General features: G+C 34.9%; 1 protein-coding gene across 1 annotated transcript; it reads left to right on the top strand.

Annotated features, from left to right (window-relative positions):
* Positions 1-22,988: 22,988 nt before the first annotated feature.
* LOC149239820 (uncharacterized) lies at positions 22,989-24,249 on the top strand. Its single transcript, XM_089369979.1, has 2 exons — positions 22,989-24,076; positions 24,180-24,249. The coding sequence occupies exons 1-2, from the start codon at positions 22,989-22,991 to the stop codon at positions 24,247-24,249; spliced, it is 1,158 nt and encodes a 385-aa protein (XP_089226105.1).
* Positions 24,250-24,851: the final 602 nt, after the last annotated feature.

Genomic DNA, 24,851 nt, shown 5'->3' on the forward strand with positions numbered 1-24,851 from the left:
CGGAACAAAAGAAAAACCCAAGCTTATCAAAATATCTAAATCATTACCTCTAGATGAAAAGATGAAATACATAAGTCTTTTAAAAGAGTTTCAAGATGTCTTTTCCTGGAGTTATGAAGAACTTAAGTCTTATGATACCATCATTATTCAACATAAGATACCCGTCAAAGAAGATTAGAAACCCTTTAAACAAAAACTTAGGAGAATTAATCCAGTTCTTATGCCATTAATTGGAAAAGAAGTAAAAAGGATATATGATTCAAAAATCATAGCACCAATTAGATATTCAAATTGGGTCTCTAATTTAGTCACGAAAAGAAAGAAAATAGGAGAAATCACACTCTGTGTTGATTTTAGAAACTTGAAGAAAGTATCACTAAAAGATAACTATCCCCTCCCTAAAATGGACCACATTCTCTAGAGGATAATAGGGTCATCCAGAATTTCATTGCTTGATGGATTCTCTAGATACAACCAAATCTTAGTTCAACTAGAGGATCAAGCAAAGACTACATTTACCACTCCCTGGGGCACTTTCATGTATTTAAATATGCCTTTTGGAGTAATGAATGCAAGGGCTACCTTCCAAAGAGAAATGGACATAGATTTTGAAAAAAAAATCCATGACTTTCTAGTTGTTTACCAAGATGACATCAAAGTGTTTTCCAAATCAGATAATGAACATCTAGATCACCTAAGGAGAGTTTTTATTAAATGTAGAAAATTTGGCATTTCCTTGAATCCCAAAAAGACACTCTTTGGGGTAGAAGAATGGAAACTCTTGGGACACATAATATCAAAAGATGGAATTAGAATAGATCCAACAAGAATAGAGGCAATCCTAAACATCACTCATCCTAGAAACATCAAGGAATTACAATCATTCTTATGCAAAATAATTTTTCATAGGAGATTCAATTCTAACTTAGCAGAACTAATCAGAGAATTAAATAACATGTTAAAGAAAGATTCAGCACTTATGTGGACAGTAAAGGCTAAATATTCTTTTGAGGCAATCAAAGAAGCCCTTGCAAAAAAACCAATCCTCATAAGTCTCGATTTCAAAAAGATTTTATAATTTTTTCTTTTGCTTCAGAACATACTATTGCAGCAGTCTTGTTGCAAAAGGATGATCAAGGTTATGAGCAGCCTATTGCATTTTTCAGCCAACCTTTGAGAGTTTCTAGACTAAAGTACAACATAATGGAAAAGCAAGCACTTGCTTTAGTGAAGGCTATTAAAGATTTCAGAGTGTACATCTTATACTCACACATCATTGCATATCTTCCAAATTCAATAGTAAAGGATATGTTAACACAGAATGGGCCTGAAGGAAAGAGAGGCAAATAGATTGCCACCATTTTGGAATATGACATTGAAATAAAGGCTACAAAGCTTATGAAAGGCCAAGGTTTAGCTAAACTCATGGCTGAATCAAACTATCAAGCATTAGATATAAATTTCATTGGTGCCCTATATGATTAGGAAGAGATGGTGACTCCACAGATGAGTGAAGCTTTCATAGATTCACCTTGGTATGCAGATATCATATTTGTTTTACTGAACCTACAAGCTCCTCCTGGTTTATCTAGAACTAAAAGTAGATTTTTAAAAATGAAATAAATGAAATATTATATCATAGACAATGCTTTATTCTAGAAAGATAATGGTGGCATTTTATTGAATTGTTTATTAAAAGATGAAGTTGACAAAGTTATGCAAGAATTTCATCCAGGAGATTGTGGAGGACACTTATACTGGAAAATAACTGTTGATAATATTTTAAGGGCGAGATTTTACCGGCCCACCCTTTTTCCAGATGTTAAGAAATTTGTGACCTCCTGTCACAAGTGCCAAATATTTGAAGGCAAAAAGAAACTCTTACCATTACCTCTCAAACCCATCTCCACAAAAATGCCTTTTCAACAATGGGGTTTGGAATATATTAGAGAAATTCACCCATCCTCCTCAGCCCAACATAAATGGATTTTGATAGCCATTGACTACTTTACTAAATGGATAGAAGCCATCCCTTCTAGACAAGCCATAGACTCTGTCATCATTTCATTCCTTGAGAACAACATACTTTATAGATTTAGATGCCCCAAAAAGCTCATTACTGATAATTCAGCTGCTTTCAAATCCAAGAAAATGGTAGAATTTTGTAACAGATATCACATTACTCTTGGCCATTCCACTGCCTATTACCCTCAAGATAATGGACTTGCAGAATCCTCAAACAAAAGCCTTGTTAATATCATCAAGAAACTACTAGAAGACAATAAGAAGACCTGGAACAAAAAGTTGGTTAATGCCTTATGGGCAGATAGGCTAACTACCAAAAAATACATTGGTACATCTCCTTACCAGCTAGTACATGGAATGGATGTTGTTTTTCCATCCTCTTTAGGAGTACCAATGATGAAAATGATTCAAGAGTTGCAAGTGGAACCAAATGATATCCAAAGGAGGATAAATTAGGCAATACATTTGCAGCAAATCAGAGAAGAAGTCTATGTCAAATCACAAGTGGTCTAGGATAAAATCAAAAAGATTTGACAAGAAAACCAAAGCTAATGATTTTTACATAGGTGAAAAAGTACTTAAATGGGATTCTAGAAGAGAAGTAAAGGGTAAACATGGTAAATTTGATTTCCTATGATGAGGCCCTTATATCTTTTATAGTTATAAAGGTAACAATGCAATTTTCTTGAGAAAATTAGATGGAACAGATTTGCCAAAAGGACCAGTCAATGGTAGAATGTTGAAGCATTACTTGTCCATAGATTAACATTACTTCATTTGTTTACTTTGCTCATTATATATAATGTTACAAAGTTTATATTGGATTGGATGGTAATATTTTGAGGTTGAAGCCCAGAGAGAAGGACTTGAGCTTTGAAAGTTGTACCATCATAAGTATGAATAAAGCAAATCACAGAGGAGCAGTTACAAGGTAACCACAGTCAATGTTTCAAAGGCTACTAATCTTAAAGTTCTTGACACTTCACCAGGAAATGCCATCCCCATGTGGAGCCACTATTAGGGTCTTATAATAATATGATTCATAATTTTGAATTGGCTATGGCTAATCTTGTAATATTGTTCATACTTTTTCTTTCTACAAAATGTTTTCCCATATTAGAAATAAAAAATGTAAAGAGGGCAAGTCCTAAAAGAATAATTGAAGGACTAAAAGAAAGAAAAAGTAAAAAAAATATGAACCCCAAAAAGAGATAAGAATAAATCATGAAAGTGTGCAAATTCAAATGCCACTCCTTTTACTTTATTTTTCAAAATAATATTGTGTGCAACTTGTCAAAAATGCCACAATCCATGATGGTCAACTAGTTTAATCTTGATTCATTCATGCTTTAAATTTTATGTTGATAGATAGAGAATAAAGATCTAGCCAAACTGTTTAATCTTGGTAGATCAGTAGTTAGGTAGAGAATAATAATGAGCTCATCAATTCAATCTGAGCCATTGGAAGTTTAGAACTAGATAGTTTTCTTATCAAAGAAAAAGAATTAAAGGATCAGCAAGCTCAAATGCACCCAATGAATGGAGAGAAAATGCTAAGGTAAATATAGGGTAGGTAGAAGAAGTTTTGGAAGTGAAAAAGGTTGCTAATTCAAAAGCATCTTCATCATGCTTAATGTTATGTTTCATGTGTAGGAGGAACTGTCAAAGAGAAAGGACATTCACTAAATATTATTTACTAATTTCCTCTCATTTCACTAGATCCCCAACATACTTAGTTTATTAATTTCCCCTCATTATCCCTTCATTTCTTGTAAAAACCCTTTCCCCTCATTTTGACCTTTTATCTCTTTGTTTCACACATTTCCCTAGACATTACCCTTCAAAAATCATTCCCCCTTCCCAAAACCCCTTTCTCTAGAGTGAAACACATTCCCATCACAAATAATATATTCCCCCCTTAATAATTTCCCCTTTTCCCTTAAAAACCCACTAAAACCCTTTTATCCTAAGCTATTTCCTAATCTATACCCTCGCGTTATGTAATTAAAGTCCCACACGTTATAATTCCCCGACATCCTTCTAACTCACCAAACCTTGGTGTATAGTTAAAACCTCCCCCATATAAACCATGGTCCCCACCTTTTATTAACCCATTGCTTATATTAAAATCTCATGATTACTTTTTAATTAATCACATTTCATTGTAATTAAACCCTAGGCCCCGCCAACCATGTCCCAACTCCTTCCATGCAACTTCACTGCACTATATCCCTCCGATCTACCACCTTCAGATGTAGTGGCACATATCCATATCGCGCAATCTCATCATCCAACAGTTAATGGTCCAAAAGCATGTGAGATTCATGGTTTTGGAAGAGCACTATTTTGCTATGTGGCGGAACCAGGTTATATCGCGTGCTCGCAAAAAATACCGCCTTCCACCCAAAAGTGGCGTGATATGGCCTAAAAATGCCTCCCAGCGTAAACTCAAAACTACCCACTGTTCATTTGACAGTTCTCACGCCAAAATGTAACCATTGTTGGTTAAAAGGCCGAAAAAGCCACATTTTTCTCTTTTCACTCATTTCTATTGAAAACCTCTGTTAGCCAATTCAGAAACCTTGAACCTCTGTGCAACCATTTTAACCACCTTTTGCAATAAAGCAATGAATGTGCATAAATTTCAAAGCTCACTGGATAACATCACAACACAGCTTAAGCTAGAAAAGGCATCCTCACAGGCCAAGGATGACAGAATCAAGTCACTGTAAGACTTGGTAATTGAAATTGGATATAATCCAAGTGACATCAAGGCAGAAGAAAAATTGATAAAGAAGAAAAATGAGGATATTGCCGCTTTGAAGACACAACTGAAGTTTCCTCCTTCTAAACATCCATAGGCCAAGGAGGTCCAAGAGAGCCAAACCCAGCATGAGGAAATGATGGATATTATTCTTCAATTAAACGCTCAATTGAAAGAAATGGAGAAGGAATTGGATGAGTTAATACAGTTGAAACAAGCCAACCTTGAGACAACTACTGCCATTGCTATCCCTATAGTCACAACAATAGTTCCTTCAACTTTGGTAGCTTGATTGGCCCCAACAGCTCCACTAGGTACAACACTTCCAACTGCAACAACAACTACATTAGCAATAGGTTTAACAATAGCACCAGCTCATCCAAGTGATGAAGCAAGTAAGATGGTCAAAGCCATGGAGGACATGTCCACTCAGACCACTGAGATAAATAAACTTAAAGAATAGATAAGAAGTCTAGAGGATGAGAAGAAATTGTCTCAGATTATGCATAGGAATGAAGTACAGAAGTCAAACAGGTTGACTGAGAGGATAAAGAATTTGGAAAAAGAATTAACATTGAAGGAGCCACTTGCCCAAGAAGAAGAACAACTATGGGTCAATATCATTGACTCTATCAATGATATTTGGCCACCTGTGTCAGTCATCTTTGAACAAAATGATTTAGTCAAAGAGGCTATTGAAGCAATTCAAAGAGTTACGGCCGAACTTGGAGATATGCCAGAAGAAGCCTCAAGAATAATCCAATTCCTTAACTCTAAGAATAAATATGAATTTCAGGAGATGGACATAGTTGATAGGACTGGCATTATACTAGAGGTGAAGAAAGTGCTCAGTAAGAGGAACTTAATGATGCAACTTTAAGACAAATGCCAAACGATGGATCTGGCTATAGGTAGGTTCATGGTTAAATTTGATGCTTTTAGGCAAAAAGTTCTGCCAAATCCCTTGGTAATAAATGACAAATTAATGACACATGAAGACTATAACAGGAAAATCAGAGAAGTGGCAAGAGAGCAGGCCAATAGTTCATCCATGAAAGGGATGGCTACAAGAAAGGCTATGTACCAAACTTTTGAGAACCTCTTTTACCTCCTGCATGAGGTGAAACACCTTTTTGTAAACAAGCCCACCTTTGAAAAATACACAGAAGCAGATGAAGTCTATAGAAGAATGGTAAATATTAAATTAGCAGACACAAAGACTTGGGAAAAGTTAAATGATTTACTGTGAAATTGCAAGGTAAAAGTGGATACAGAACAGTGAAAGAAAAGAAATAGGTCAGCCTAGTCAAAGAGTATCAGATGAAAGAGTATCAGTCGAAGGGAAAAGTAAAAATACAGCCAGTGTGGAAGACAAACAATAAATGAGAAAAGACAGCAAATGATCTTACAACATAGCCAAATAAATAGGGACAGCTTGCAGGAGTTACATATCTATCTCTTTCTTCTTGCATGAAGATATTTCTTTTTCCTAGAATAATTCCCAAAACGGTTTAGGATATTTTGTAATAAGTTTTTGTATAAATACTTCATATTTCGAAGTATAGAGGGTGGATTGCTAGAAATTTCTATAGTTGTATTGATTTGAAACCTAAGGGTTAATTGTAACATTTTTTTTCATGTCAGCAGACTGGACTGAGTAATAAAGACATTGCATTACAGGATTTATGTGTTGGGCCACTTCAGTGAAGTATTTTATGTTTGTCAAATTGTTATCTTCTTAAGTGTTTCACATACTTGTATGTTATCTAAATTGAATGATTTAACTGGAATATTATTACAGAATTTGTTTAAGTACACTCTGTCTTGAACAATTAATCATTTTAATGTTTTCTTGTGATATCCAGAGTAGGGAATCCTTCATTGTTCCCTAGTTTTGATTGACCTCTATGATCTCTCTCATTATCCGGTTTGAGGAACCCTTAATTGCTTCTCGGCCCCGATTGGAAACCACTTCACCATCCAGCCTAAAAGATTTGAATTCACTCAGCTACCTTGCCCTATAAACACTATCTTTAGAACTTGATTTATTCCCGTTTTCTTGAAATTTGACTCCATAGCCCAATGGTAAAAGAAATCCCTCTATCCATCTAAGTCAGTGATTCCACCACCAAATAAAAATCAAAACCCAATTCAAGTTTAAATAACTAGCCTTAAATCAATTATCTAAACAAATTTAAATCATAAAGAGAGAGCCCTCTCTGAACATTAGGAAGGCTAGATCCTGATCTCAAAAGTAGGTTTGTGGTTACCTCTATTATTTCCTTCATAACAACCCTAGGGAAATTTTAGAGTGAAAAAGGGGGAATGTGAGAAAAATAATCCTCAGGGTTAATGATAGGGTTACTTTGAGTAGTTATTGGAGTCCAAGAATACCCAAGAACGTATTCAACTATTTTCGATATGTATTTATATGTACACCATGTACATAATTCTTTGAGATCAATTAATATAAGTTTGATTTTGTTTTAAAGAAATTATTATTTCAAATGATTGAAAGGATTTGAAATCTCAATTTGTTGAAGTAAGATATGCTATTAACATGGACCTACACACTAATTCTTCTAGTTCTTTCACCTAAATATTAATATAAATTAAAATATATAAATAATAATTTTTGAATTAAAGGAAGTGTTATGTACCAAGAGGTTCGAGGTTTAAATCCCTCACTAGTGTCTGTAAAAGAGACTCACATATGTTCAAATCCCCAAATTTAAGGATGTCTACAAAATAGACACACATAGTGACCAAGTGGTTATATTGGTAGTGGTCGAAATGAACCCTATGTCAAGTGAGTACTAAACCTATCACATTATCGACTCCTCTAATTCACCAAAACAAATATGAATTAACAAAGAAAAAATTTAATTATCTCAACCAACCCAACAACATTTTATATTAGTGAAATATTACAAAACAAATATTTTAAAATAAATGCAAGACCATTATATTTATTAAAATCTCTTATATATGTGTGTGTGTGTGTGTGTGTGCACATTTTTATTTGAAGCCTCTTCAAACATGGTTATAGATTAGAAAATATAAAAACACTTTTCAATAATTTTGTACATTTATTTTGACCAATACATAATCATAACAACAACAATTTTCATATAAACGAATTGAGCGCGAAATACACGTGTGTGAGAAGTTCACAATTTTTGCAATTCATATTATTTTTAATAATATTTAATATTGATAAATTTAATAAATTTATGTAAAAAGGGATTGCAACAAGGTTGCAAATCGATTGGCTAATCTGGTGTGGTGTGTGAGAATTCCTCCATCTATATGTCGTCGTGTCTAGAAGCTTTGTCGAATTGGAGTGAATGAAGGATTGTAAAAAGTTTGCCAACAAGGACTAGCAAATTTTGATCGAAAAATAGAATCATCCCAATCATTACTGCAATTACGGTGTCTCATGATTCCATCACCTGAAGGTGGCCAAGGAATCTGATCTCCACTATCCACTCTTGCATTAAAAATATAATTAATTTATCTAAATATTTATTTATTCATCAGAAAATATATATTTGATTAATATAACACTTTTATACATAATTATGAGTATATTATCATATTTGAAACTATTGTCAAACTATCTCACTCATTATTTGTCCATAAGAAAGTATATATTTATATAAAGAGAGAGAGTTAACACTTTATATATGTTTATTCTGTTGTAAATTCACATTCTTTTCCCCATATACACTAATGTATCTCTTATGTAGCTGACCTCCACATTCCTTTCAATCGTTGATCCCTAATCCCAACAAAGAAACCATTTGTTCATTGGTAGAAGGAAGACTCGAGTTTAAAGTGAACAACCAACAAAACCGCTAAGACACTGGCCCTTTAGACATAACTCGCAAGGAGGTGAAGGATCACCCAAGGAACCTTATGAGGGGCTATAGGAGCAACAAAAATTTGGAGTGGCGAAGGATACATAAAGCCCACACTATTACTATCGCTCTCAATACACAAAGTTTTAAGTATGTCCCTAACTTTCATGGTAAATCAATCATTCCTAGAGCGCAATAGAGAATAATAAATAAACCAGATAATTTATATCATAATGTGCACAATAGAAAATGTTAGTACATAAATCCTTCATTACATCACAAATGTCATTTCTCACCAACCTAATCCATAAAATTATATTGTGATGCCTCCACATAACACTTGCTATAACCATAACCATAACACAACACATAACCTAACTTTATGTCATAGCCTTAATTATTTATAATTTTACATTGGGACACAAGGTCAACAAACAACCTACTTTAACCATGAGAAAGTCCTAATACTATGGGTAAAACCCAAAAAATAGCCTAAAATATTTCTTTCCTTTTAGTGTTCCACATGCTACTCCTTAGTCGACCCTTTTTATGCAATATTCTTCTATGTAAACCCCAAAAATCCTCCTCAAAACTCCTACTCCAATAGGTGGTATTGAAAATTGTGTATATTTATGAGGTTGAGGGGTTGGGTGGCGACCTAATTTGTTACCTGCATAATGGGGAAGAGTCCCCTTAGAAGGATCTGAAGTTTGACAAGGGGAAATTTATGGGATTGGAATGATACCTTTGTGGATCAATCAACCATTCTACGGAGAACAATTTGGTTCAGCCATTGGAAGAAGCTAAGGGCTTCGACACGATGGTTACATCGGTGACATAAATGGGTTGACTGAGATTTTGGTGATGTGCTGAGGGGTTGGTTGATGAGTTGTGTCCTCTGAAAGGATAGTATTTTTATAGTCAATGTGTGGGTGGGAATCGACTCAGTGAGTATAATGGTACTCTATATATTGTATTCCATTTGTATAAAGAATTAGTGTGGTGTTAGGTTGTGGGGCACTCCTTGATAAAAGGTAATCAATTTTTGCATGTTGTGTATGGTTTTAATGATGCATGTAAGGTGTTAATAATAATACTTGATGAAGATAGTAATGTTATGTGTAATAATATTTTTGTCTTGGTTTCAGATTAAGAAGAAAGATTGTTGCTTCAATATAAATTAATCAAAACATTAATTGAGTGAGGTGTAGTTTTTGGTGGAGTAAAACCAAGAGGTCTTACGTTTGGGAAGAAAAATATCGTTGCCACATGCCTGGAGAGTGCTCAATGCATATACCTAGAGAAGGTATGCTTTAGGGTCATGACAATTACACATCTAGATTGATAAATTTAAGTGCATCCTTAGTATTTCATGACATGAATTATTTTTAGAATACCTTAGTCTACCATCAAATGACATGGAAATATAATGTTAAAATAAAATATCCAATGAGTGGAAGCATGAAAGATACTACACATAATATTATGACATGGTAAATGGGGCCTATTTCCCTTTTTCTCAACCCTAATAGGGTAATTTCTTTGTTAAAGAATCCCAAATTTTGGTTGGATACAAGGAAAAAGAGAGTAACATACCAACTATATTAAGAAGGTGGAGGAGCCTTGTGATATAATAATACTCTCAAGGTTAAGATTTAAGATAAGCTAAAACAACACTTCAAGTAAGTGGTTGATGGAATAAAATTCACTTAGTATAGGGGAAAGGTGGTTATTTAACACTTTTGGAGTTTATCACCAAGAGTGAGTTTTTTATCATATGTAACAATATTTTTTTCCAACAAAGTTACTAAATTTCTATTCAAAGCAGTTAGTCTTTTCGTTTATGTAGAATGCAATAAAATTTACTTAATTTAAATAACTATTTTTTAGAAATAAATAAAATTGCATAAAATAATTCTTAAAACTATATTATTTAGAAAAGAGAAAAAAATCAATTTAAAATAATGACAATAATTATTTATAATCTTCTTTAATGATCACCATGCATGGGTATTTCATTTCTTTTATTGCATATATAAGGTTTTAAAATTCAACGATTACAAGATGTTTTTCCCACATTGGAATGGTTGGAATCCAATCTTTCCAAGGAGGACCAATCATATTAGAGTTTGAATTGGTCTCTGAAGTTGGCCATGCATGCCTTAATATAAACTAGATTCATAGAGCATCTGGGTGTAAGAGTCAAGCTTATAATTTCCTCTTATTTTAGTGATATTCTAAGGATGGCACTACCCTTACCTTCCTACAATGATGAGATCATGGGGAAATTCTTCCAATTAATTGTAGACTGCATGTTGCCGAGAGCTCTACCTTTGGTCAAAGGCTTTTGATCCTAGAAATCATGGCCAAATTCAGGTCCTATATAATCATGCTTGATCTATGACATGATGATCTGATCCTTTGAATGTGTCAATTCTTCTTCAGCAACATCAAAGAACATCACCCTCATGAGGTGAAGGCCAACATGCAAGATATCTTGTCTTTATTGCTAGTCAAAGGTGGTGTCACTAACAAGTACTTGTTATCAAATTTTTTGGCCATTTGGAGTAATGGATAGGTTGTCTCACCAACCACCTATGAGCTAGAAAATAGGATGGCTGAGAAAAACATGAGGTTGTTTAGAAGGCAACTTACCAATGAAGAATTGATGGAGATGCAAGTTGGGGGAAAAGAAGAGGATGCAAGGATCCAAACACATAGAACGAATGAGTTGAGAAGGAGGGGTCATTGCTTCATTTGTGAGAACCCTTGGGGGACTAACCAATCATGCTCAAGTAGTATAGAGGAGATGACGGAGAAGATCCCATCTGATCCTTCTAGTGGGATTATTTTTCTAGTAATTTTCATAGGGATACCTTAAAGGAGCATGAGGAGTGGTGTGGAGATCTTAGTGATGGGATATCAATGATAATCTAGCAAATAGAGCACATAGAGGAGCATAAGTTGGAGGAGGATGTTATCCATGATAAGACATCTGTAGAGGGGAATTTAGAGGCTCATGTTGAGCCCACGACAGAGGAGGATGAGCTGCCAACTATTGGATAGGGGAATATCGATGCAGTGGAAACTAGCAAACATGCCATATTTTCAGACAATAGCCCTATCCAGGGGTATGTAGATAGGGCGTGCGACTATATTTTCCCATCCTTTATCCATCCGAGAGAGAGAGGAAAACTTCTCCTTATTGGTTAACCAAAAAGAGTGACAGGATTCAAGCATGGAGCAACATTGGAATCGTGGACTAGTTCGATATACAAGTGTCTAGGTGTTTGATCTTTCACAGGGGATAGATTGGATAGAAGTGATGAGTTGGTACTCTATTGATGTGATGATTCTTAGGAGGATACTCTTACAAAAGGGAATAACATAGAATGATCCCTTACGTAGGGATAGTGATGGAGGGTCAAGGTGGTATCATAACCCACAAGTCCCAATATTTATGTGGAATTGGGATCCAAGTGGCTATCTTGATTACAAATTGATTCAAAGGTGGATTTATGATATAGGTATTGAGGGATCCATTCAAGTTTTGTTAGAATAGAGGCACGATGTGAACTAGTGGTTTTTATTGGATCCTGGTATTAGTATGCAATTGCCTCTATAGTGGACATATAAGGATTTCTTGAGGGAAAGCAATCTTGGGGTGGAAGGCTTTGTAATATCCCCATTTTTGAGTTTCTGTTATGATGCAATCATGATGGACTTTGGGAGTTGGTGGTAGGTAGTTTACAGGAGTGATATTGCATCATATGAGGACTTAAAGGATTTTGGAGAAGTTTTATGGGGTCCATTGGAGCAGTCCTACTATATTTCACGATTGGGAGGAATTCCACATAGTTCATTAGTGGTTGCGTTGCATTATGATGAATCTTGTGAAACAAAGTTATTTTCAGTACATTTTAATTATATGAATTAAAGGTGTTGTTGGGAGTAAGATATTTGGGGAAAATGTGGATATCTTGTTGGAACTGAAATGTGGATATCTACAAATAGGATGGTGGAAGGTGACCATGAAGGAAAATATTCCAATTTCATGGATTAAAAGTGACTTTAATTAGTCACTTAATTAATTAAAGAGGGGAAAAGTGACTTAGAAAATAAAAAGTCACTTAAAATAAAGAAAAAGGGAGAGGCTTATAGAAACATAATGAAATAATAAAATTAAATAATTCTATAAAGTTAGAGAGAGTTCCATAAAATATTTAAAAGGAGGGAGAGCTAACCATTTGGGATATATTGGATTTGTGTATTTGTCTTTGTTGAGGGTTGGAGAATTGATTTCTCTACTTCAGTAACCCTAGGATGAAAACCCTTAAGTGATTTAGTGATATTGGCTGAGAACCCATCTCTTCCCTTGGTGAATTCCCTTAAAATTCACAAGTGTGTACATTAGTTACAGTTCTATTTTGGAGACCAAGTCTCGTATCGCAATCAACTATTTTCCATGTTTGTATTGGCACATGTAATATGATAATATAATAAAATTGAGTTTGTTGCTCCAATATTTTACTTTTTTTCCGGGTTTGTTGCAAGCTCAATTTATTTCTTGGTCACTCTTATTATGTTAAATTATGCATATTTGTATGGTGTGTGAGAAATATTGTGCCACGTAAAGATTTTTAATAATTTGGCTGAAATTAATAACTAGGGTATTACAACTTCATGCATGCAAACCATGTGCCAACCCTTGCAATCAAAGTATCACAAATCTTCGGCACCCCATCGTGATTTGCATATATAATTAATAGTCCATTTAAGGGAGAACAACAACATAATGAGATGGATCATATACAACGATAGTTTCTCACATAACTAGATGAGAAGACAAGGATGTAAATCATAGGGTTGTAGCAAATCAAGTGTTATATTAGGCTATATCTTGGAGCTTTTAATGTGACACAGGTTGATCTCATACCTAAAGCTTGTGCTTGGTTATAGGAGAGGACTAAGACTATTTTACATTGGGACTTGAGAGCCACAATAACTAGTGGATAGGTTTGTGGTAGTATTGACAACTATGTAGATATATATGGGGTTGAGCAGCCTAGTGGTGACCCAAGTTGTGATTCAACTGATGGGGGAGAATCACTTGAATGGAATTGATGTATGACAAGGGGATTGTTTTGGTGTTGGAACAAGAACTAGGTGGATTGATCAAGCAATTTATATGGAGAACATTCTTGCACCATCATTGGAGGACACATGAGGGATATAACCTAGCGGGTGTTCGGGTGACTTAGACTGGTGGATTGATATTTTGATGATGCATTGAGGATTTGGATGATATCCTATGTGACTTGAAAGGGTAGTATTATTACAATTGAGGTTGTAAGTGTGACCTGATTGGATAAGCTTGTTAATATTTTGTATATTGTACATCATTTATATATAAAAACTGTGTGGTGTTAAGCTACAGGGCACCCCTTGATAAAAAAACATTACATTTGTACATGTTGTGCATCATAATAATACTTGATGAATATTTTAATGTAATGTGTCAACATATTGCTGACCTAGGTTTTGGATTAAGAATAAATATTTCCACTTATATATAAATTAATCAAAACATTATCAAAGTGAGGTGTATTATGGGTGGAATAAAAGCAACATATGTCTCCTTTGAGAAGAGAAACATCGATGGTGTATGCTTATAGATTGTGAAATGCATCTTCTTCGACAAGATATGTTCTAGGGTCATGATAATTATGCTTCTAGATTTATAATCTAAGTGCATACTTAGGATTTCAACACACAAATTATTATTAAAATACCTTAGCCTACCATTAAGGTTAGCTAGAATATATTGATGAAATAAAATATGAAATGAGTGGGAGCATCAAATATAGAAACCATGATATTATGAAATGGTAGATGGGACCTATGCTGCTTTTTTGTTATACTAATAGTGTAATTTTTGTGTTAAAGAATATCAAATTTTGTTCACATACAAGGAAAATCAAAATAAAGTACCAACTATACGAGGGAGGTGAAGGAGTATTATGATGAAATTCCTGTCAAGGTTAAGTCTCATGATAAGGTGAAAAACACTTTAACTAAATAGTGGATGGAATGCAATTCACTTTGAGTAGGGGAAAGGTGGAGATTTAACATTGTTCGGAGTTACTAGCAAGAGGGAGATTGCTATAGTATGAGATTGCTATAGTATGTGATAGTTTGTTTTTCAACAAATTAGTTTATTTCCTTAATATATGAAATAAAAAAAAGTTATATGATTTCTATCGATCTTTTAGGAATAAGTGGAGTAGCATAAAATAATTCTTTAAACTATATTTTTTATATGAAAAATAAGAAATCAATTTTAAATAATGACAATTTTCTTGAATGGTAACCATGCATAGATATTTTGTGTTTTTTTATTAAATATATAAAAAAAATTAAATTCAACAATCACAACTACGTGAATAATCCAGCTATTATAACTAATAAAAAAATATTATAATTTTTTTATGAACATAAATATAAGAAAAAAATAAATTAAAACAAAAGTAGATCACATCCACAGATTATATAAATTTTATGAATTTGTTATAATGTATAAAAATATATATCAATAAACATTTTAAACATATAATAAAATAAATGTATATTAATTTAATATTTATTATTATAAAATATATATATATATATATATATAATAAAAATTTCAAATATCCAATCCAATAACATTCTTTTATATTGCTCACCGATTCAAATCCCCTGTGGGTACTTGTGTTAGTCTTAAAAAAAACATTCTTTTATATTAATTAAATATTAATAAACAAATGTTTATCTTTTATATTAATTAAATATTAATAAACACATGTTTATCTTTTATATTAATTAAATATTAATAAACACATGTTTATGAGGACAAAAACCAATTCCAAAGAAAATTAAACCCAACCACCCTGGTAATGTTGGTTAGAACCAACTAATGAGTTGACCATAATCAATTACGGTAACCAAATGACACCAAACAATAATCAATTATATTAACCAGATAACTCGAAACCGTTATGATTAGTCAAATGTATATAAAGAGATGACATTGATAACTGGAAACCATTATGATTAGTGAAATGTATATAAAGAGATGACATTGATGGACATAAATATAATAAAAGACTTCGAATTCAAAATTATCTATATCAACTACATACCTTATAAGATTTTGATAATGTTAAATATCTAAGAAACTTTACTATATTTGTAAATAGCTAATTATTAATACATTTGAATAACTAATTGTTAATGGTGTAGATTAATTTCTCATTATATTTCTAATATTTTGGCAATTAAAAAAAACATTTTATCTCATTTGCAATTGAAATTATAATATTTATAAATTGATAACTTAAAAATTAGTTTTTAATATGATTTAAATTTTCAATGTTATAATTTAAATATTAAATTTATGTAAATATAATTTAAATAATAAATTTATTAAACCGAAGCATAGTATTTAAAAAATAAATTTATTAAACCTTAAAATTTTTATCAATTTTATTTTAATAAATATTGTAATTTTTTATATAAATCAGTGTAACTCAAAAATGTGAATTTGACGATGCTAGATATGTATATTTTATAAAATTCACTGTAAAGTTAATAAATGAAGATTCCCTTAGCCATAATCACATATATTAAAATCAAACTTATATATATAATGCATTAATATCCATTTATTTAGGGAAAGAAATGAGTGCAATAATAATTAATGTAGTTGTAATAGTTGTAATTTTTAATTAATATAGTTGGAAGGGATGTAATGGTATCTTTTGCTATAAATTTTTTTCAACTTATAAAATGTGATGTCTATGCAAGAGCAAAGTTTTTACTCTTGACTTAGGTTTGCAATATATAATTTTAAAATAATAAAAACATAAAGAAAAAAATCATAAATTTCATAACATTATTTGACTAATTTGAATTTGAGTAATCTAGATTTAAATGTGTGTAAGTAATTATTTTTAAAATAATAATACAATAACATTTACAGAAATTTAAAATAATGATTTGAAAAATATAATATATTACCTTTTTTAATGATTTTAGTGTTAATGTGAACATATTTCAAGTTGATTCAATGGTGATAGACTAATAAATGATAAATGTGAGCGGGAAATAGTTTAGTTTAGTTAGTTTTTTTTATTATTATAATGTGATTTATTTTTATTGAAATTTAAAAAAATAATAATAAAATGATTAAACATAAAAATATCTTATATTTAAAATCAAAATAATAAACAAATCATTTTTAAGAATTTCAAAATTGAAGAAGGTATTTATCTCTTTTTTATTATAATTATTTTCTTGGTAAAATAAGATAAAATTTGGATTTGTAATTAAGGAAAAATAAAATTTAGAATATATTTGAAAATTTGTAAAAAAAAATAAATTGTGAAATAAATAAATTTTGTAATTAGATTAATGACAGGTATTGAAATGTTTCGGTTTCTTTTAGATAATTATGATAGCTCGATGGAGACTCTTTTTACCAGGTTAAGGGCTTGATCAAGGGTTTTTTAAACCCTAGATCTAGTTATTTGAAAAATTATTCTAAACCATCGAGCACTGGATTGAGTTGTTGAGGGCATAAAAAATAAAGTTTTAGCTCATTTTGTGCAAAAAAAAATGTATCACCATTTTGTACCATAGCTAACTCCAAGCGTAATTTAATGTTAGATTTTGGAAGTAATATTCTATCCAATGGCGTATGAGTTTAAAATTTTCCAATTCATATGATATTTTTTATCTGATTTCTTTTAAACATAATTCTTGACATTTTTTTGGATAGTTTCAAAGGGCTGAATCAAAAATCAATAACATAAAATATACAAAACCAAAAAAAATACAAATACCTCTGTTTATGCAATTGAAATATTAATTCACTAATTTCCAAAATTAGTAAAAAATATAATTTTGCATAAAAAGGTAAATTTTTAATATGAAAAACTTATTTCTCTCCATTACATCATGTTTATGTATATATATATATATATATATATTAAAAATTATACATTTTAGATTAAGTTATGCTACACAGGCATACCTCATTGCTAGGAGAAATATTGTATTTAACGAAAATCGAGAGATTACAGCGTACTACAAATTTTGCAAAAAATATTATTAGGACAACATGATTCTCCACAAACTCTCTTTTTATTCTCTTTTTATTTGGCCCAAAAGTATACCCATCTTCATGCATTTATCCTATAAGAAATTTTATAATATTTTCAAATCTTAAATTATATAATTTGTTTTTAATTAATATATATCTTATAAAGTTTAAATTACGAGGAAATAATCACTATAATGCCACAATTATGCTTGACTCATTTTTTCTTAATTATGTAAATGAATATACATATAAATACGCACTCATTCTGGAGATGTTTTTGACATTGAGGTATATATGGTTGCCACAAAGTAATTTTTACGTTGTTATGCTCTCAAAATGCCATTACTAGCTACTCTACTCAACTATGAAACACATACAATGCTAAAGAATGGAAAACATTCTTCTCCAAATGGTTTGGTATTTAACATACCATAGTTATATAGGGTTATGGTTTTTGCATTTTCAACCCTTAATTAATCATAAGTTTATATACCTTGAAGAATATTCTTAAAACTATACATAAGTGGCTAACCCACATGTGTGAGTAATGGGGGATGACATGGTGTCCACTCATAGCTTGGTGGTCAATAAGGTAAGGCAACATGTGGGAGCCATAACATCAAGCTTAGATTAAATGGTGATTTTTACACCTTTGGAAAGTTCTCAATGTGTAAAACAACATCTAGGAGTGCAAGCAAACTCATAACATTCTAACTCAAGAAATTATTGTTTGAAATGGCTTGAAAGATTGAGAATCTCAATTTTTTGAAATAAGATATGATGTTAAAAGCATCCTTACAAACTAATTTCTCTAATTCTTTCACTTAAAAAATATTAATATAAATTAAAATATATAAATAATATTTTTTTAAACTAAATGAAGTGTTATGTACTAGGAGGTTCAAGGTTGAAATCCCCCAATTTATTAGTGTCTACAAAAGCGATACTCATACGTTTAAATCCCCAAAAAAGACACACATAAAAACCTAGTGATTATAATGATAATGACTGAAATTAACTTTATTTCAAGTGAATACTAAACGTGTCGAATTATCATTTCCTTTAACTCACCAAAAAATACATATTAACAAATAAAAAATTTAAACATCTCAACCAACCAACCAATATAAAATGAATTATTATAAAACAAATATTTTAATATACCTGCAAGGCAATTATATTTATTAAAGTCTCTCTCATTCATATATATGTGTGGGCGCATAATTATTTGAATCCTCCTCGAACATGGTTATAGATAAGAAAGAAAGAAAAAAACACTCTTAAATATAGTTAAGGAATAAAAAAATCAAATACGGTTATAGATCAGAAAGGAAAAACACTTTTCAATATAGTTTATGAATTAAAAAATCAAATACATAGTTTTAATGCTAATCTCTATAGGAATAATTGATAGTTTAAAGTAACTACATGACAATTGTATTTATTAAAGTCTCTCTCATTCATATATATGTGCACGCGGTTGGAGAGGGGGAAGGCGCTGGAACTCGACTGCTAAGGTTCTGTACTCTTCTCAGACAGCGCAGTCTGATCTGCTCAGACAGCCATCACGGACCTGACCTCTTGCCCTGAAGCTGCCTAACTGCTCTGTGAAGGATCAAAGGGCAAATGGACAATCCCCAGGGGGGGCTTGAACGCCCTCCCCCAAAGTGAGTAATCTGCAACACAAATATGAAAGGACGATACTATTTGGATCGGTCAGTGAGGATGTGATCAACTAGTAAATTCCACGCCGGCATGAGAGCACTGGAAAAGACAAATTGGAAAATAAGACGGAAGAAGAATCAGGACGGAATAACCGACCAGATGGAACCTCGAAGGTCTCCTCGACCACCTGCAAACCAATAGCAACAGATCGACCCAGAATCGAACTGCCGGGAGAAAAAATAGAAGAATGAATCCAATTTATGACAGATCATGCGCTCATTGGAAAATTTATAGGGTTCTGGCTGACGGAAAAAGCCCTATACAGCTGGATAGCAGCGAAGTGGAAGCCTAAAGGAGATGTGACTCTGCAGCTAGGCCTAAAAGGATTCTTTACAACGATCTTCTTTTTCCTGGAAGACAAATACAAAATCCTGGTTGAAGGACCCTACTTCTTCAACTCAGCTGGCCTATACTTAAGGGACTGGGCACCCAGATTCAACCCGGATAAGGAGGACCTCACTTGGGCACCGGTCTGGATAAGACTGTACTCACTTCCAGATGAGTACTGGGATGAAGATATCCTGAGAAATATAGGAAATGGTCTGGGGGAATACATAAAGGCAGCAGAAGAAACGAAAGTGCGTAGATACACATCTTACGCCCGCATCTGCGTCTTCATGCGCCTGGACAAAGCTCTGCTAGAATCGGTAAGTCTCTCTCACCATGACTATGAATGGATTCAACCCTTAGACTATGAACATGTCCCGTTTCGATGCCGTAAATGCCATGCCATAGGGCATCTTTTCAGAGATTGTCCCCTAAATGTTAAAGCTAATGCCCCTGCCCCCTCTGACTCTCTGACCCATGATGGCTTCACCAAAGCCCCTACCCGCAAACGAGCACATAAAAAACCAACAACAGGGAAGAAACCCCAGCAAAATAACACCTCTGATCCTGTGGTCAGAAATAGCTTTGGAATCCTAGCTCAATCTACGGAAGAGAAAAACCCATCCTCAATACCCAACTCTGCTCTCCCCTCCTCCTCCACCCAGCCACCTCCTTCAGCCCCCTCCTCTGAACCCCCACCAACCAAAGACACCCTAGTTAACCCCATGGAAAGCAAAGAGAAGCAGGTAGAAAAAGACAATGAAATGGAGGTTGACGGATCTTCAGACCCCCTCCAAAGCTCAGATATTCCCTCAGAAGAAAATAACCAGGTGCAATGTATGGAGGAAGAACCAGAAAGCGTAGATATGAATGGACTAGATATATTAGAACTAGAAGCAGGATGCAAAAAGAAAGCCTATGAAAGTATCCCAGAGCTTCAACTTAACAAACTGGAAGTGGTCATTTCCCGAGCCTACCAACAGTATCAACTCGGCATCCAATCAGGAAGTCAATGGGATTTAGTCCCCACTCCAAAAGACTCCAAAAAAAGGGGAAGAAGAATTGATCTCCAAAGAACAATAGCGATAGGGAAGATCTTGGTGGACTCAGGCAGGTATGCTAAGCTTATGAAGTTCTATAAGCCCTCCACCAATAGTGAATCATGAAGCTCATTTCATGGAACGTAAGAGGGCTCAATAGCCCAGGAAAACTCAAAATGTTAAAAAATATGTTAAAAATGGAAAAGCCGCAAATATGCTTTCTCCAAGAGACAAAATGTAACAACTCAACTCTAGGTACTATCCTCTCTAAGGCTTGGCCAGGATGTCAATCGGTAGCTGTGGATGCATCTGGCGCATCTGGAGGGCTAGCCATTGCGTGGAACTCTCAAGCACTTACTCTCTCGGAATTTCACGCTTCTCATACTTTAATCCATGCCGCATTCCACATTATAGGCACTAATATTCATGGGAATCTCTCGAATGTCTACTTCCCTCAGGAAGCAAGGGAAAAAATTGCTCTCCTCCACACCTTAGAAGCTCTAAACTTCAATAGAAGGTACCTGCTTTGGATTATAGGGGGGGATTTTAACATGATAACAAAATTGGAGGAAAAGATTGGGGGCAGAAACAGGCTGGAACAGGAAAACACCCATTTCAAAGACTTCATCCAGAACGCATCTCTGATAGATTTGCATTTCTGTAATGGCACTTTTACGTGGAGCAACCGAAGAGCAGGCAAGCATCAAATAGCCTCCAAGCTGGATCGGTTTCTAATTTCAGACAACTCGATTCATCTAGGGGGAGACTTTTCAGCGGCCATTCTTCCACACTCAGGATCCGATCACTGGCCTATTGCCCTTCAATGGCAACGTCCTGGCAGCACCACAAGAAGACCTTTTCGCTTCGAGGAATTCTGGTTTACCCATCCCTCCTTCAAAGACTTTGTTCACTCCACATGGACATCCTTCAGCCCTCCAGAAGGCTCCAAGATGTTCCAGTTCCAACAGAAACTCAAACATCTAAAATTCTACCTTAAGCGATGGAATAGCGAGACCTTCAGAAACATCTTCAAGGCGCAACATGATCTTCAAAAAGCCCTGGCAGAACTGCAACAAGAAATAAGCACAGGAGGCCACACAGAAAGAACCCTTGAGCAGGAGCAACACATCCACAATCAGCTTGAGGAGAGAAGAAAGCAGGAGGAGATATACTAGAAGCAAAAGTCCAGAATCAGATGGTTGAAAGAGGGAGAACGAAACACTAAATTCTTCCACAGAACCACTGTTCAACGAAGAATGTGCAATAATATCCCTTTCATACAAAAACCAGGAGGGGAAAGGGTTGAACAGCATGAGGAAATTGAGAAGGAATTCCTCAACCACTTCAAGCAAGTCCATCAAGAGCCTGAGATCAACAGACGTCCTGCAATTGAAAGAATCATACACAATGTGCCAAAAATAATCACGGAGGAGCACAATGAACTCCTCCTCCGTCCAATTCAAACACAGGAAGTGGAAATTGCTATGGCTCAGCTTAAAGATGGAAAAGCTCCCGGCCCAGACGGCTTCACCACCACTTTCTTTCACAAGTTCTGGGAGCTGATAAAGTTGGAAGTCTTGCAAGTGGTAGAGGAATCGCGAGCATATCATTGGTTGCTTCCCTCTCTTAACTCCACTTTCATCGCCCTAATCCATAAAGAGGAGGACTCAATCACTCCGGACAAATTCAGGCCGATTGCCCTCTGCAACGTAATATACAAAGTCATCTCTAAAGTCATTGCAAACAGGCTAAAGCCCCTCTTGCCAATGCTCATTTCTCAGGAACAGTCTGGATATGTGGAAGGGAGACAGATTATGGACGGCATCATCCTCACACATGAGATCATACACACTCTCAAGCATTGAAATCAGGCAGGTATGCTCCTAAAACTTGATCTTTCTAAAACATTTGATAAGCTCAGCTGGAATTACATACAGCAAATGCTAATTGCTTTCGGATTCAGTCCCACATGGATCCGCTAAATTATGAGTCTAATCTCCTCCACTTGCTTCTCCATTCTCGTGAATGGGATCCCCTCTCACCCCTTCTCCCCCTCCCGAGGTATAAGGCAAGGTGACCCCCTATCCCCCTTCCTCTTTGTATTAATGGCTGAAGGCCTGGGACGTCACATTAAAAATGCCCTTCACTCACATCAGCTCAGAGGCCTCTCCATTCATCATTCGCCTGCCATCTCCCATCAGCAATTTGTTGATGACACTATGCTCTTTGGCTACCCCTCCGTCCAAGAAGCCTCCAGATTTAAAGCCGTGCTCAATGACTTCGCTGAAGCCTCTGGAACCAGCATCAACTGCTCAAAATCGCAGATCTTTTTCTTTAATACCCCTCCGGTTGTCAAGTCTGCAATAGTCCGCATTTTGGGGTTCCCTATCGCCACCCTTCCCTCCAAATACCTTGGAGCCCCCCTAACTGTCTCTGCCATCAAGCATTCCTCATGGCGCAACCTAATTGAAAAGCTCGAATCCCGTCTCAACCAATGGACGCACAGAGCTCTGAACTTAGTCAGTCGCGCAGTGCTCATAAAGGCTGTCCTTCAAGCAATGCCGCTGTACTTATTCTCCATCCTGGCTGCGCCAAAGTGGGTCCTAAAAAGACTAAGGAATATTCAGAGAGGATTCCTATGGGGAAGCACTGCAACTAATCGCAAATGGGCCCTGGTAAAGTGGAGCACAGTTTGCAAGCCAAAAGCAAAAGGAGGCATCGGCCTTAGAGATCCCGAGCATAGCAACGCCATCATGGGAGCCAAAATATGGTGGCAATGGCTCACCAGTCCAGGAAAACCTTGGGTCACATTATGGACGGCCAAGTATGCCAATCACCGACCCCAAGAAGAACTCATCAGATTAACGCCCAATGACAAAGGATCGCTAATTTGGAATGCAGCCAGAGAACACTACCAAATGATCCAGAAGCACAGTTTTTGGGAGGTAAGAAACGACAACACCACTAGATTCTGGACAGATGCCTGGAATCAAATGCCTCTTCTCAGCCATGTACTTAACCTGCCACCGGACACCATTAGGGAGGAGACACAACAAGCAAAGATTAGGCAGTACTGGACCCAGGAAACTAAGAAGGGCTTCAGGATTTGGAAACCGGGCAACCAAGTATTCACAAATGAAGATCACCAAATTACCATGGATCTGGATAGGGAACTGAGCAAAAGAAGAATCAGGTACGATGAAAGCAGAGACATTCTAAGATGGGGATATCAGTCGAAAGGAGCCTTCACCACATCCGAGGCCTACAAAATCATCTGCAATAATTCCGATCCCCAGGACCCAATCTGGAGCAAAATCTGGAGCTCTGGCTCCTGGCCCAAAATCTGCCATTTTCTCTGGTTGGTAGGACATCAGAGAATTCTAACTTGGGACAAGCTTAGAAGAAGAAACTTTCATGGCCCCTCCATCTGTTTCAATTGCAGTGCCCATGAGGAAACTCTCCAACATCTACTGGACTCTTGTCCCTTGGCCAATCAGCTATGGGAAAAGGCAAGCTTTAGATGTCAAAGAAGATGCAGACTTGAGAATGAAATCACGAACTCAATACGTCAGTGGCAACAGGACCCTTACAAGAGTGAAATCCTCAATCATCTATGGAGACTAGTTCCCGGGCTAGTCCTATGGAGCATATGGAAGGAACGAAATAAGCGCATATTAAAAAATTAGCGCTTTTCGATAGACAATATTTGGAACCTTCTATGTAGAAATATTCAAGAGAATCTTATGCTAAGATCTTGGAAGGAGGAGGACTGGCCTACGCTAGATAATGAGAAAGCCATTATGGAAAACTGGCAAATACACCTTACTCAAGGATCTCACAAGCAAGACCATTCTGAAAGCAATACTCAAAAACAGGTCACATGGAAGCCCCCACCAAAGCATACATTCAAACTCAACTTTGATGGTGCCTCCAAAGGGAATCCCGGACTCGCAGGCTTTGGAGGAATA

Source organism: Pinus tabuliformis, chromosome 8 (genome assembly GCF_031772625.1).
Source record: "Pinus tabuliformis cultivar Carrire ecotype Pingquan chromosome 8, CPIR1, whole genome shotgun sequence".
NCBI classification, from domain to species: domain Eukaryota; kingdom Viridiplantae; phylum Streptophyta; class Pinopsida; order Pinales; family Pinaceae; genus Pinus; species Pinus tabuliformis.

Bases quoted from the DNA above. Each gene is read 5' to 3' on its own strand.
- LOC149239820 (XM_089369979.1), top strand. From the start codon at position 22,989: ATGGCTGAAGGCCTGGGACGTCACATTAAAAATGCCCTTCACTCACAT. The intron at 24,077-24,179 runs GTACGATGAAAG...TCCGATCCCCAG, and splicing joins CTGAGCAAAAGAAGAATCAG to GACCCAATCTGGAGCAAAAT.